At 42.6% G+C, this 13,979-nt stretch overlaps 1 protein-coding gene across 1 annotated transcript in view; it reads left to right on the forward strand.

The window, feature by feature from the left end:
• The window catches only part of ADAM12 (ADAM metallopeptidase domain 12), a 407,749-nt gene that overhangs the window by 377,574 nt on the left and 16,196 nt on the right, over nucleotides 1–13,979 (forward strand). The window contains exons 16-18 of the mRNA XM_053312884.1: nucleotides 38–236; nucleotides 6,058–6,135; nucleotides 8,069–8,177. Coding sequence (XP_053168859.1) covers nucleotides 38–236; nucleotides 6,058–6,135; nucleotides 8,069–8,177 — 386 coding nt within the window. The remainder of the gene's footprint in view (nucleotides 1–37; nucleotides 237–6,057; nucleotides 6,136–8,068; nucleotides 8,178–13,979) is intronic.

Here is a 13,979-nt window from a genome sequence, read left to right on the forward strand (position 1 = left end):
ATCATTAAAATTATTTGAATTGTTTCTCTCCCTTTAGAGATGCCAAGTGTGGAAAAATTCAGTGCCAAGGGGGAGCAAATCGACCTGTAATTGGTACCAATGCTGTCTCCATAGAAACAAACATCCCATTACAAGAAGGAGGCAAAATTCTGTGCCGTGGAACCCATGTCTACTTGGGGGATGATATGCCTGACCCTGGTCTTGTCCTTGCTGGAACAAAGTGTGAAGACGGAAAAGTAAGATTCAGAAATAGCTGCCCATAATTCAGTTACTGTGTCTAAAAGAACAAGCATAGACTTAGCAGGACTTAGTTCTAGCCAGATCCTGTGTGAAATCACAGGACTCAGTCTAGGGACATTTGAAGTAATAATGAAGGACAGTATCTTTATGCACATGGTGGATAAATGCAGTTCCATAGAAGAGCACCTACTTTGCATGTGGAAGGCACTAATTTCCATTTCTGGCATCTTCAGGTAGGGCTGGGAAAGACCCCCATCTGAAACTCTGAAGAGCTTCTCCCAGTCAGTATAGACAAGGTTGCAGACCAAGGTCGGCCAATGGTTTGATTCAGTATAAGCCACCTTCATATGTTGACATGAAGCAAGCCTTTCCTTCACAACTGAATAACCACAGCCTACATATACACATCTGGGATAAGGAAGGTTCAGTGCTTCCAGGTCAGAGGGCATGTCTTCCAAAAGTCTTAAGGCTCACCGTCTCTCTTTTCAGAGTTTAATCAAAGTTATTGGTTGTATTTAATACGGGAAGCCCTAGTAGTTAGTGGAAAAACCTCAAATAGTGCAGTATTTCCTGGAGCATGATAGGATTCCAGAGAGCACCTTAGTCTGACAGTAAGATAATATCCATGATATTTAGTGGCTTTTGACTTATACCTCTGTCAGCTTGTTGGCATGCTGAGAATTTTTTTTAAGCAGTTTTTGTAAGGCAGAAGCAAAGTCTTTCACATCTAGGGAAATATAAGGTTTATTGCTTAATGCATCTTCTGTGTTATTGGCAGATTGTAGATCAAGAGAAATATTTGGGTGTATTTTGTCGAAACCTTGAACTGATGGTTGCTTTTGGGATCACTTGAGTTCCCACAACAGTGAGACATATTGGCAGCACATTCTATATTCTGATTATAAGTTGAGTGTATACGCTAATGCAAGTTCCATAAAAATGAATGGAAATTACACAGGAAAACTGCACTGGCTCTACTCTTTTTGACAAGAAAAACAAATGGGGTAAAAATGGTGTATTTTGATACATCAGTATTTAAAACTACTATAGACTACTAGAAGCAAGTCCAGTTGTAGAAAAGCACAGTGTTACCATCAGTCTTTGGTCTAATGAATGCCAGTGCAGTACAGTGGTTAAAGTGTTGGACTATGACCAGGGAGCAGTGTTCCCTCTAACAGGGATTCTCCAATGTTGTTGACTACAACTACCAGAATCCCCAGCTGCAATGGCTTTTGCTTGTGGATTCTGGAAGTTATATACAACAACATCTGGGAATCTCTGTTAGAGGGAACTGTGCCAGGGAGACCCATGTCCATATTCCTATTCACTCATATACTCACTGGATGACTCTGGGCCAGTCTCTTATCTCTCAGGCTCACAGGGTTGTTGTGAGAATATACATAAACATGTACGCCAGTCTGAGCTACTTGGAGGAAGGACAGGATATAAATGTAAAAATAAATAAACTTGGACTTGGGATGTTGTTTTAGATTCCAGTTGATCCATGGGAAAGCTGCATTCCCGTCTGTATACTGGGGGTGATAGTTCCTCACAACTGCCCAAAAGAGTTGTTGTGAGGAAATAGTGTTATCTGAAGTTTACGGCTTGAGTACACTATAAATATATAAACCTTTCCCAGTTGTTTCTGTTTCTTTTTTGTGCAAAAACACTGGTGTTCTAGCGAAGAAGCAACAGGCTGTCCCCACCTCCACATGCAGCAGAGCCCACCTGTGCTTTTCTGCATGGGAAGGGCTGGCCACGCCACCAGCAGCAGATGTCCCCGTGCTCTCCTGCCACTACTAGTGCATGGTGAGGGACAGGAAAAGAGCACGCAGTGCACTGCTGCTGGTCCACCGATCTGCAGTGAAATGCGTGCTTGTGTCAGGCACTGCCGCACACAGCAGCCCTGACATGGCCTGCCTGCATGCAGGGAGGGCACCATCCACCTGCTGAAGGTGGTGCGCCAAGCGATTTTATGATCGAGGTCAAGCAATAGGAGCAGCTGGCGGAAGCCAGCATTCTCCACCACCTCAAATGGCTGGTCGTCCAAAGCAATCATCTGAGAAATGGCCCCATGAGATTAGGTTTTTGACAATCAGACCGCTTACCCACTGACTGCACCCACTGCACAGGCAACTTCCTCTGCTTGGGAGCAGAAGTAGGTGCCTTGCCGTTAATTGAGAGCACACCTGGTCTATTGCTGCCAGCAGGAGTGGGGTGCCCCAGATGATGCCGTTGCAGGGGCTTCAGCATCCATGATGTTGCAAGACACTCAGGGTCCTCCCTTCTGCTGACCTGTGTCTTGCAGTGCATGCAGACGGCATGGGTTGGGTCACCAGGGCAGTGCTTAAAGTGGTGCCACACCATGCTGCCATCGGAGCCGGTCCAACCACTTCTGGGGCTGCCCCCACCCTCAGTCTGCAGTTGACAAGGTACAGGAAGCAGAATGACTTTCTCCTGTACCTCCTCCATCTCAGACCGGAGAGTTGAACTGCCAGGAGGGATTGGGAAGGATGGTGAGACTGATCTGGCTGGGCTAGCAGTCAGCACAATCATCTCCTCTTTTATTGCCTCAGGAAGAGCTTCTTCCCTCTAATTCTAGCTCAGGTGCCACCTGCGGCTGCGCAGCAGGACCACACTTCTCCAGAAAGTAAGCCTGCACACAGCCACAGCAGTGGGGACAACTTGGGAAGTACTCCCCTCTTGCTGTCACCCACTACAACCAACACCACCCCTCCTTCTGACTGCCACTCTGCTCCTGCCTCTGCTTTGCACCCTCCTGGACATCTTGGGCCCTGACTATTCAAGCCCTAACTCTGATGGAAGTGGGAGAAGAAGAAGCGCCTTTAAGGTGGGAATTTTAAAAAGGGGTGTTGAGTTGGTGTGGTCTATTTATGCTGTGTGTGCCACAAACAGTGATAGCTATAGCACCATAGTGCATGCACAGAAGCTAGAAAAATTAAATTCCCCCAAATAAAGAAGTAGGCTTTATTTGGGAGAGGAAGGGTTGACAGGGAGTGAACAACAATGGGGACAACAAAGTCAAAGGGAGGGGAAAGGGGCCTGTGGCCTCTCCTAACCCAACCCTCCTGTCCTACAGTCCTTCCCCAATCCCTTCCCCAAACTCAGCCCTATTTTTAAAACTCTAAACTCACGGGGAGGAACTTACCTTCCAGTGCCTTATGCTGCAGTCTAGCCAGGTGCTGCTCTCAGATACACTGAGACAACAGCTGCGGATAGGGCAAGTGGGTGCCACAACCCACCCACTAAAAAAAATGTAAAAAGTAAAGGGGGGGAGCAAAAACAAGAGAGAGCCTGGTAGGCTCCTGACAGAAATCTCAGAACACACCAGCCTACAAAAACAAAAAACAAAAATTAAGTCCAATCCAGGTACACAGGAGCAGCAAAGGTGCAGCTTGGGACTGCAAAAGAAAGAGAGAAAGAAATTGTCGACAAAGCACCACAGTTATTAAAGCCACTGGGGGCTGGCTACAACAACAAGAAGAAAATCCACAGAAGAAGAAGAAGAAATCCAGAGCAACACCCAGTTAAAGCCACTGGGGTTGCTGGTACAATTTTTAAAAATGGGGGAGGGAGGCAATTGGCTAGCACTACAAAGAGAAAGAGAGAGAGATAAGCCAGCAGGCACTCTCTGTCTCTCTCTCCACTGGGCCCACCATCACTAGTCTGCTCTCTGCTGCTGCAGTCTCTGATCCTTCGTTCTCTCCTGATGTATCTTCTTCAGGAGACACACACTAAGGGCTCTCTCTGCCTCCCAGTCACTTTAAATACATTTTTAAACTCCCTCATCTGGCTCCCCACTCCCTCCTCCTCACTCCGCCACGAGCCAATAGACAACACTTGATTTGTATAATAACAAGCCAGTCAAGAAACAAGAAGCTCGCAATCCAATTGGAAGCCAGAAAACCAACCAGCAAGGGAAAAACAGGTCTCCAAAATGGCACACAAAATGTCAAAACATTTCAGTTGAAATGGGTTTGTTTTGCTCCAAGCACAAACCAGCCCTTTATTTAAAGTACATTTTGTTTCAAGCACGAAACACTCCTGTTTCAAGCACGAAACACTCCCATTTCAAGTCAAAACATTTCTACATCAAAACCTTTTGCACATCCCTACAATTAATCTGGCTTTGTCCCAACCTTTCAGCTAGAGTGGAGTAGTGAAGTTAACTCTCTCTAATGATTGCTTGCACAAATGAATTTGTTTGATTACATGCCACTCCTGTGTTGTTCTTTTTTTACATTATTAAAAAAACGTTGAAATGTAATCTAGGTTACAGTCAGGATCAAAAGAGCTGCTTTTGAGGAACCTCAAAAGATTTGCACTCACTCACTGAGGATTTTGACTGGGGTTTCTTCCTCCTTTAAACAGCAGCACCCTTGTTTTGTTTTGGTTCATTGTGTTTGAGCCACCTAATGGTGCAGCGGGGAAGCAACCTGCCTAGAGAGCAGGAGGCTGTTGGTTTGAATCCCTGCTGGTGTATTTCCCAGAATATGGGAAGCTCCTATATCGGGTAGCAGCAATATAGAAAGATGTTGAAAGGCATCATTTCATACTGTGTGGGAGATGGCAATGGTAAACCCCTCCTGTATTCTACCAAGAAAACCACATGGTCGCCAGGAGTCAACACCAACCCAACTGCACAACCTTTCCTTTCCTTTTTCATTTTGTTTAGTTTTCCGAAAAGAATTTCAAACATCTCTTGGATGCACAGATTAGTTGTGCATTTTGTTAAAATTCCTGGCCTATACTCTTCATTGTTCTGAATCTGTATAGCTTCATTTACTTCAGTGGAGAACTACTGACCAGCAAGAAACTGTTGCCCTGTGAAGCTTTAAATTCAGACTTTTCTTAATGCAGATCATGAAACAACCCAGTGGCACTTCAAAATGATCCTAAAAAGATGAAGTAAGACCCACTTAAAAAACAATATAGAGTTTGAGTGTCTGCTTACTTGTTGAACTGAGCTCTCCAACAATATCTCAGATTTTCTCAGCAGTTGTGAAGGCAAAGCCTCAGTTAAATGTTACCTTCTGCGTGTATGGTCGAGGACCGTGTACTTTGCCTCCCGTGAACCATGCAGATGACATTAACATGTTGAATCATGCAGATGGACCTCTTGTTTGATTTTCACACACATGCACACCCTTTATTTTTTGGAGGGAGGGATGAGGGAGATAGATATAGATACAGGTGAACCCCATTATCCACAGGGGTTCTGTTCCATGGGGCAACCATGGATAACAGAACCACGCATAATGGGGCATTAATGGGATTGGGAGGTTACATTCCTAGATGCTGGGAAATTGGCCCCAAAACATGAAAAAAGTGGGGGAGGAAGGCAAATAAAGGGCCCTACCATGCTCCACGGGTGTTCAGCTGCCCAGGAATGCCCCTGCAAGTCCCAAATTCCCAATTTTTCCATGGAAAATAGCAGGAAAAACCTTTTAAAAAAACAAATGAGCCCAAAATTGGCTCCTTTTGCTAAATGGTGGGTGGAAATGATCTCCAAGGTCATTTCCGGCCATCTAGGAACCACAGATATGTGGGTTTTAACCCTTTTGTATCCACGAATAATGAGTTTGGGTGAAAATTAGACACCGGTGTATACGTGGAACCGCAGATAGCGGTACTGCAGATAGTGAGGTCTACCTGTAGAGTGCTCTTAGAAAGCTGAAATAGAAGCTCAGCACAAAAAGAAGGAAAGTAAAAGCAGTGCAATACAGTTTGGCACATGCATCCTAGTTGTATGTTCTCTGACAATATTCAACCTGCTCTTCTTTTCTAATTTTATAGATCTGCCTCAATCGCCGTTGCCAAAATACCAGTGTATTTGGTGTTCATGAATGTGCAACAAAATGTCATGGACGTGGAGTAAGTGTAACAGATCCAATTTTTTACAGTCAGTCAATACCATTCTGAGCAATAAATCATTCATTGGTTACAGCTTTTGAAATCTATGATTCTTTGTAATATATCTGTCAAAACCTTTTCAGCATGTCCTTCCAAACAGATCAATTTTCAGTGCCCTTTTCAATGTCCAAGAAAGGAAATGTTATTTTTATTTAACAGAGAATATCTAGTACTAATGACCTTATCTTTTCAAAAATCAATGTTTGTGTTTTCTAAAAAAATAGACTTTGCTTATCATTTATGTTATTTTAAGCCTAACATTTATTCACAAAATACTTCCTAAGCAGATGGTACCCTCATTTTCTGCAGGTTCTCCTAACGTAGTTCCAGCTATTTGTGGTTGGGTCATAGGGAAACAATTTTCAATTTCACAGGGGTAATTTAAGGAAATTTTCACCTATTCGTGTTTCCTGTGCGACCAGAAATGACCCCTGGTGGCATTTCCAGTGGCATTTCCAGCCTGGAAGCAGTGTGGAGCCAGTTTCTGGCTCTTTCACACACACACACACGGCAAAAAATTGGGTTTGGGTGAGCACTGGACTATCTGCATTGGATTGAAGAAGTAATCGTCACCTGGATGTGATGTAAAGACACTATACGACCGCTTATAAAGAATAAATAATTGCTCCATAGGGGGCAATTGGTTCCCTTAATAATACAAGTAGCTGCATAGGAGATGCAAAACTACCTGCATCTCTGTGTATCTTCCTCCCCTTCCAAAGCACTATTGACAGCACTGGCAAGTTCCCGCTTCCAGAACTTCAACTTCCAAACAGGAAAACATACTATTTCCTCCCTTAAATGCTTGTGCTCGGAAATGCTGTTGTAACCTTTCTGTGCCCATACATGCTCTACTGACACCATTGCTTTCTAATTCTATGATTAGTTATTTTAGTTCCATTAGCAATAGCAATAGCACTTACATTTATATACCGCTCTATAGCCGAAGCTCTCTAAGCGGTTTACAATGATTTAGCATCTTGCCCCCAACATTCTGGGTACTCATTTTACTGACCTCGGAAGGATGGAAGGCTGAGTCAACCTTGAGCCCCTGGTCAGGATTGAACTTGTAACCTTCTGGTTACAGGGCGGCAGTTTTACCACTGCGCCACCAGGGGCTCTTCTCTAAGAGACACATTCTCAAAAAACATATTGTTTTATATATCTGGATATAAAGGTATATCAGGATAGCTTTCAGGAAAACTTACATTAATTAAAACAATGCAATATAATAAAACTCGAACTTACCACCACCAAAAACAAAAAACCAGCAGCAGCATAACTAAAACAGCAGAGAAATAGAAACCTATAAGCATTGCTATAGAATAAAACCAAATCTGGGGGATACTTAAAACATATTTATGTATACTGGTACAGTCTACATAACAGCAAGAAGCACAGTGTGTCTCAAGCACTATGGTCTCCTTCTGAGGTCTTGCTTCGGGTTCTCTCATCATAAGGTGTACAGTAGATGTGTATAAGAATCAAGGCTTTTCTGCAGCAGTGCCTAGAATTTGGAAGAGCCTCCTGAGGGAGGTCTGCCCCCTAACCCTAACCCATTGCTGCTCAACTTTTGGCAAACAGCAAAGACTGTCTTTTGTCAATCGACTTTTTAAAGTTGCTGCTGTTACCTAGTTCTAGTTAGGATTTATTGTGCCTTTTTAAATGCTTAATTTTAAATTGAAGTATAGTTAACAGTCTTGGTGTTTGTTTGTTTGTTTGTTTGTTTTTTACTAGGACACATGGTATAAATGCTGAAAACAAATACATAAAATAAAAATTGCCCATTCAGTTATTTTAGTTTCAGTAAAATTGACTGACAGTGAATCAGTATCATGTTCATTAGCTATTGTCTGTGTTCATATGCACCTATATTTGTATGTTTATTTTTAAGGTCTGCAACAATAAAAAAAATTGCCACTGTGAGGCCCACTGGGCCCCTCCATTTTGTGACAAGGCAGGATTTGGAGGCAGTGTTGACAGTGGGCCTGTGAGACAGTCTGGTGAGTAAATGGCTGACTAGCTTTGCTTTGAAGCAGAGATTAAATGATGAGGTTTGCTTTGGGTGTCAGGGATCAAATGTTCATGTGTTCAGTGTCCATTTCTAAGTGCCATTAAAAATTAGTTCTTGTCAAGAGTAAAGGGGTGCAGAACTTCAGGTGCAAAATTGCCGAAGGCTGACAACACTTCACACTTTCCCTCCCTTCTGTGACAGAAAATGAAACGACCACAGGTTCTTTATTCTCCCACAAAGCCTCTCCTGAAATACCACCTTCTTCATATTTTGATGTTGCCTGCTAGACATTTTCCCCTTCCCTACCCATCTTTACTTGGATTGCATTGCAAGTGAAGATCCTGGTTTGTTTTGGAACTCTGGTTAGAATAAGCCAGAATTGCTTGAGTCAGTGATAATGAGCAATCCTAGCTTGTTCTTAACCAGAACTGGAAGTAGAGTTCTTCCAAGGCTTGCATGCAATCTTGCATACAAATCCTGTTGTACAAATACTGGATTTAATCCTGGCTCCACGTAGCATCTGAACTGGCCTATTATAGTGGCAGCTGTGGTTTTTGTATGAATGGGAAACCATGTATTTCACATCAGTGATGAAATAAATTATTCACCATGCTAATTGTTTAACCTAATGGAAAGCAGTGTTTTTTGCAGCTGCTCCAAGACATTATCCTGGAAGATTGGTGTTTTAATTGCTGCCAGTCAGAACACCTTTGTCTTTCATGAATTATAAAACAGCCCCTTTATAGAATTTTACAGAGCAACCCTGTTGTAAAATGTCTGATACATGGAGACCAATTGAAACTGCCTTGATATATTGGCTGATCCCTGAAGAGAGCCATTTCTCATATTATGCCTCAGTACCTAGAGCAACCCTTACATGCAGAGGGGATTTCAAGCAACCTTCACACATCTATATTATGAGATGCAACCCTAAGTTACCTGACAGTCATCCCCCCCATACCCATAGATCTCAATCTATCACTTCTAGAATACATCTGCACTGGATCAATACAGGAATGTTCTTTTTAGGATCGTCAGCCTTCAGTTCTCTTGAACTTTATAATTATAAACTCTGGGCAAATCCTAGTACATATTAAGACTGTTCACACAAGCAACCCTACCTGGGCTTGTGCAGGCTGCCCCACCGGGTAGCCTGGGTTTTTTATCCAGGCATTTCCCCAGCTAGAATGGCACAAGCATGCTCTTCTACCTGAGTTCTCGGTTGTGTGTAAGATGCAGGCAGCCTGAACAGACACAGAGCCGGGTGCCTACAGTGCCCGGCTTGTGGGGAAATCCCCCCAATGCAATGTACTCCTTACACAGTGCACTGAGTGATATCTGGAGTTTGGGCTGTGTTTCCCCAGCCTCGAGAATACCGTGCTGCCGGGAGCAGTGCGGCTCATGTGGACGCGCAATCTGTGTGTCCCACAGAAGAACAAATATCATCTGGGGAGAGGGAGGTAGGACTGATCCTGCCTTCCCTTCCGTGGCCTCTCCGCCCTGCTCACAGGTCATGAGAACAACTTTATTATTTCATTACATTGCATTGGATTGGATTTTCCTCTAAAAACTTCCTTCACCTTTGTTCTCTCTGCTGCTCTTAGAGCTGGCTCATCTGTACCTGCAATGGCATAGGGTTTTATTTTTCCCTTATAACTTTATTCCATGCACTGAAAAACCAATAACTTCTGTGGCTGTGCTCCTGTATTTAACTGATGTGAGGGTGGAATCGGGCCTACATTTGCATGAACACCTAGCATTTGGTTTGAAAATGATATCACTTTTTGTATGAATAGTGTTATTCAAAAGGAAATTAGACTGCATTTATTGCATACTAGTTGCTGTAATGAATTGTAATGCTGAGTTTGTGGCATCATCATAATTTCCATAACAATACAGTGGCATTACAATTTCACAGCAAGATATAGCTGACTAAAAGGGGACTGTAAAAAAGAAAGACCTTATTCAGACACAAATCTCTGCTATAATAGCAAAAAATAATGTCCCAGAACTGAATGAGTAAATTTAAGTGACAGTACTAAATTTACTTATTCCAAATCAGTCCTACTGGCTATTTTAGGGCCAATCTCACATTAAAGCAGTGCTCTTCACCATTTTTTTCAAGCAGGGGCTGCTTTGGCAAATAACCTTCAGTGTAATAGCCATTTGTCTCTGTGCAGTGCTTTGCTTTTCCCCGTGCTGGCGTGGGTGGGGGGGTGGAGCCTTCAAGAGAAGTGGAGCCCTCTTGAATCCCAGCAGCACCATCCTGTAAGGCATGCTTGGAGCATGGGAACTGTAGACCTTTCCAGTTCTTTCCCAATAAAGCACTATGGTAAAAGTGCTAGAAAGGACTGTGCTTCCCAGTGCTCTGTGTTTGCCATCCAAGTTAGTGCCGGGCCTTGAAAGGGCTCCATCCCTCTTAAGAAAGCCCCACCAGTGCTGGACAGTACTGTGCAGTGGGAATGGTCACTTCTGCACAGTGCCGGGGGTCTGGGTAGACTATTCCGCTTCAGCCGAAGCTTTGCATGGGTCTAATAAACAATTAGACAGGAAGTTGACATAGGTTCAGTGCAGGGGTGTAGCAAGGTTGGAGTGGGCCCAGAGACAAGATTTTAAAATGCCCCCCCCCACTGAAGCTCATCCTAAATTATTTTTTAAGGGGTTTTGTAAATTGTGGACTATGTAAGTCATTTAATGGCACTAGAGAAAGACATGCTGTTCTGGTAGCTCCAGGACTTAACACCCACATCAATTTCAGAGGCTGAATACAACTGAAGGAAGCCTGGGTGTGTGCACAGCTGGGGGAGTCAGTCATGTGACTTGCCTCTGGGGGCCCCCCAAGGCAGTGGGCCCCCAGACAACTGTCTCCCCTTGCCCTATTATAGTTACACCCCTGGTTCAGTGAGAGTCATCACTGGCTCCTGGCTCTTGCAATGAAGAACACTGCAATCAAGCTTGGTTTGATAAAGGACTGTGCTTGTAAAGCCCCATGGAGATTTCAAAAACACTAAAATAGGAAAGGCTTTTTTCTGTGACATGGTAACCTTTCCCACATAATGGCCCTTAATTCTCCCATTGCATAAATGAAACTTAAAATGCATAACTTTGAATGGAACATGCCTACTGTGCATAACCTTTGACACCCTGAAAAATAATTTGAGAATCTGCCCTTAGCTATAGGACAGAGAAATATATAATCAGATCTAGAGCCTGTAAATATGCCTTTACTGTCACCCAACTAGTGCTGAAGCATGTCAGGCGTCCAAGTTCTCTTTAGAGCTGCTTCAGATGCTGTGTGCTGGCAAACCCATCTTTGTTGCCAAAGTACACTTGTCAGCGGGGCCTCAGCCAATCCCAATTTCCTGCAGTTCTATCTGTATGAGATACATATTTGAAAACACATGTTTACCCTGTGCATCCATCCATTCACTACATTATGCACAAGTAAAATATTTTACAAGCACACCTCTAAAATGTATTGTGAAAAATATGTGTCATTTTAAAAATTTAGTAGTACACTAGATGAATCCAAATTCCTCGCGAAGGCTGATCTGCCTCTGTCACCCATGCCTTAGTCATGCTGCATTTGGATTATTGCAATGCACTTTACATGGGGCTGTCCTTGAAAAGTCTTCGGAAACTACAGAGAGTGCAGAATGCAGCTGCCAGATTGATTTCTAGGACTGCACGCTGTGCACATATTACACTGATCTTGCAGGCACTACACTGGCTGCCAGTCTGTTCCCAGATACAATTCAAGGTGCTGATTATTACCTTTAATGCCCTAAACAGCATGTGCCACAGGTACTGTAGAGACCATCTGCTCCCAGCTGAATCTACCCATGTGATTAGGTAGGATGGGAGGGCTCTGCTCTGCGTGCTAACATGTGCTGAGACTTCTTTGTCGGTTATGCAGGACAGGGCCTTCTTGGTGATTGCCCCCAGGCTGTGGAATTCACTTGCAGTTGAGATCCATATAGCTCCCTCTCTCCCAACCGTTAGGAGGCAATGGAAGACTGCCCGTTTTGGCCAATGACTGCCTCCTTGCCCTCTTTTGTAGAATGTAGCTGTGTGTCATTTTCAGGTTATTTTATTGAAATTTAATTATTGTTTTTATCCTGCTGTTAACCACCCTGAGGTCTTAGGATGAAGAATGGCATAAAAATAAATAAATTAATAAATAAAATTATACTAGGCATCTTTGATCATAGGGATACAGACTTGGAACATGAAATCAGTGGAACAGGCCTAGTTCAGATGTGTAGTTTGTTTGTTTGTTTGTTTGTTTATTCGATTTCTATACCGCCCTTCCAAAAATGGCTCAGGGAGGTTTACACAGAAAAATAATAAATAAATAAGAAGGATCCCTGTCCCCAAAGGGCTCACAATCTAAAAAGAAACATAAGATAGACACCAGCAGCAGTCACTGGAGGTACTGTGCTGGGGGTGGACACGGCCAGTTACTCTACCCCTGCTAAATAATGAGAATCACCACATTAAAAGGTGCCTCTTTGCCAATTTGATTACTGTGATATCATTTGGTGGCCTGCATTTGTCAATGGACCCACCACAGACAAAACTTTCATATCTCAGACGTAATAGAATTGGAGTCAATTCATACATTCAGCTGCCAGCCATCAGGTGTACTAAGTACAGAGAAAGCAAGTGATGTTTTTGCTATGTAAACCACTTTTTTGTTGAAAAGTGGTATAAAAATATTTATTATTTCTTGTTTACACAGTCAGACAGGTGTTATTGATTGGTTTGTTTTATCGAGTCCTTCCCAAAGACCTGGGATGGCTGAATGTTGTTATCAATATTGTTGTTATTATTATTGATATCATCACAAAATATAGGCTGTTCCCAGTAAAGTTGCTTTTTGTAATTGGCTGATGGTGATTTCTGTGGCTCCTATGGTGTTGAGGTGCTCTTCAAGTTGTTTTGGAATTGCACCTAGGGCGCCAATTACTACTGGGATTATTTTGGTCTTCTTCTGCCACAGCCTTTCAATTTCAATTTGTAGATTTTTGTATTTTGTAATTTTTTTCTATTTCTTTTTGGCATTGCTATGTTGATTATTTTAACTTGTTTTTCTTTCTTCTCGACTACAGTTATATCTGGTGTATTGTGTGGCAGAAGTTTGTCTGTTTGTAGTTTGAAGTCCCATAATATTTTTGCATCTTCATTTTCTACCACTTTTTCATTTGTATGGTCCCACCAATTTTTGGCTACAGGTAGCTTGTATTTTTTGCAGATGCTCCAGTGTATCATCCCTGCCTATCTTGTCAAGCCTTTGTTTGTAGTCAGTCTGTTTGATCTTTTTACAACAGCTGATTAGGTGGTCCACTGTTTCATCGGCTTCTTTACAAAGGTGGCACTTGCTGTTTGTTGTTGATTTTTCTACTTTTGCTCTTATTGCATTTGTTGTTAATGTACATGCATGCATGAAGCAACCCTTATTTCTAAGTAAATGCATTTAGGGCTGGTTAACATCTTTATCTCATGAAAACATAATGTACCAAAATCTATCTGTAGTAGCTTGAGAAGAGAAACTGAATTTATGTAATCTGTAAAAGACAGAAGTGCCTGCCTTCGTTTTGTGGTTTGTTTCTTTTTAAAAGAATGGCATGTCAAATTAACATATCATGATACTTTTAGCTATCTGTTTGCAATAACAAGGCTATGCCATTGTAAACCATGATACAAATTTGTAGAGGAGTTAATTGCTCTGCCACACTTCGATTTAAACATGAACCCTTAATAGCGTGGTTTGATTATGATACACGGGATT

The sequence above is a fragment of the Hemicordylus capensis genome, chromosome 3, assembly GCF_027244095.1.
Source record: "Hemicordylus capensis ecotype Gifberg chromosome 3, rHemCap1.1.pri, whole genome shotgun sequence".
Lineage (NCBI taxonomy): Eukaryota > Metazoa > Chordata > Lepidosauria > Squamata > Cordylidae > Hemicordylus > Hemicordylus capensis.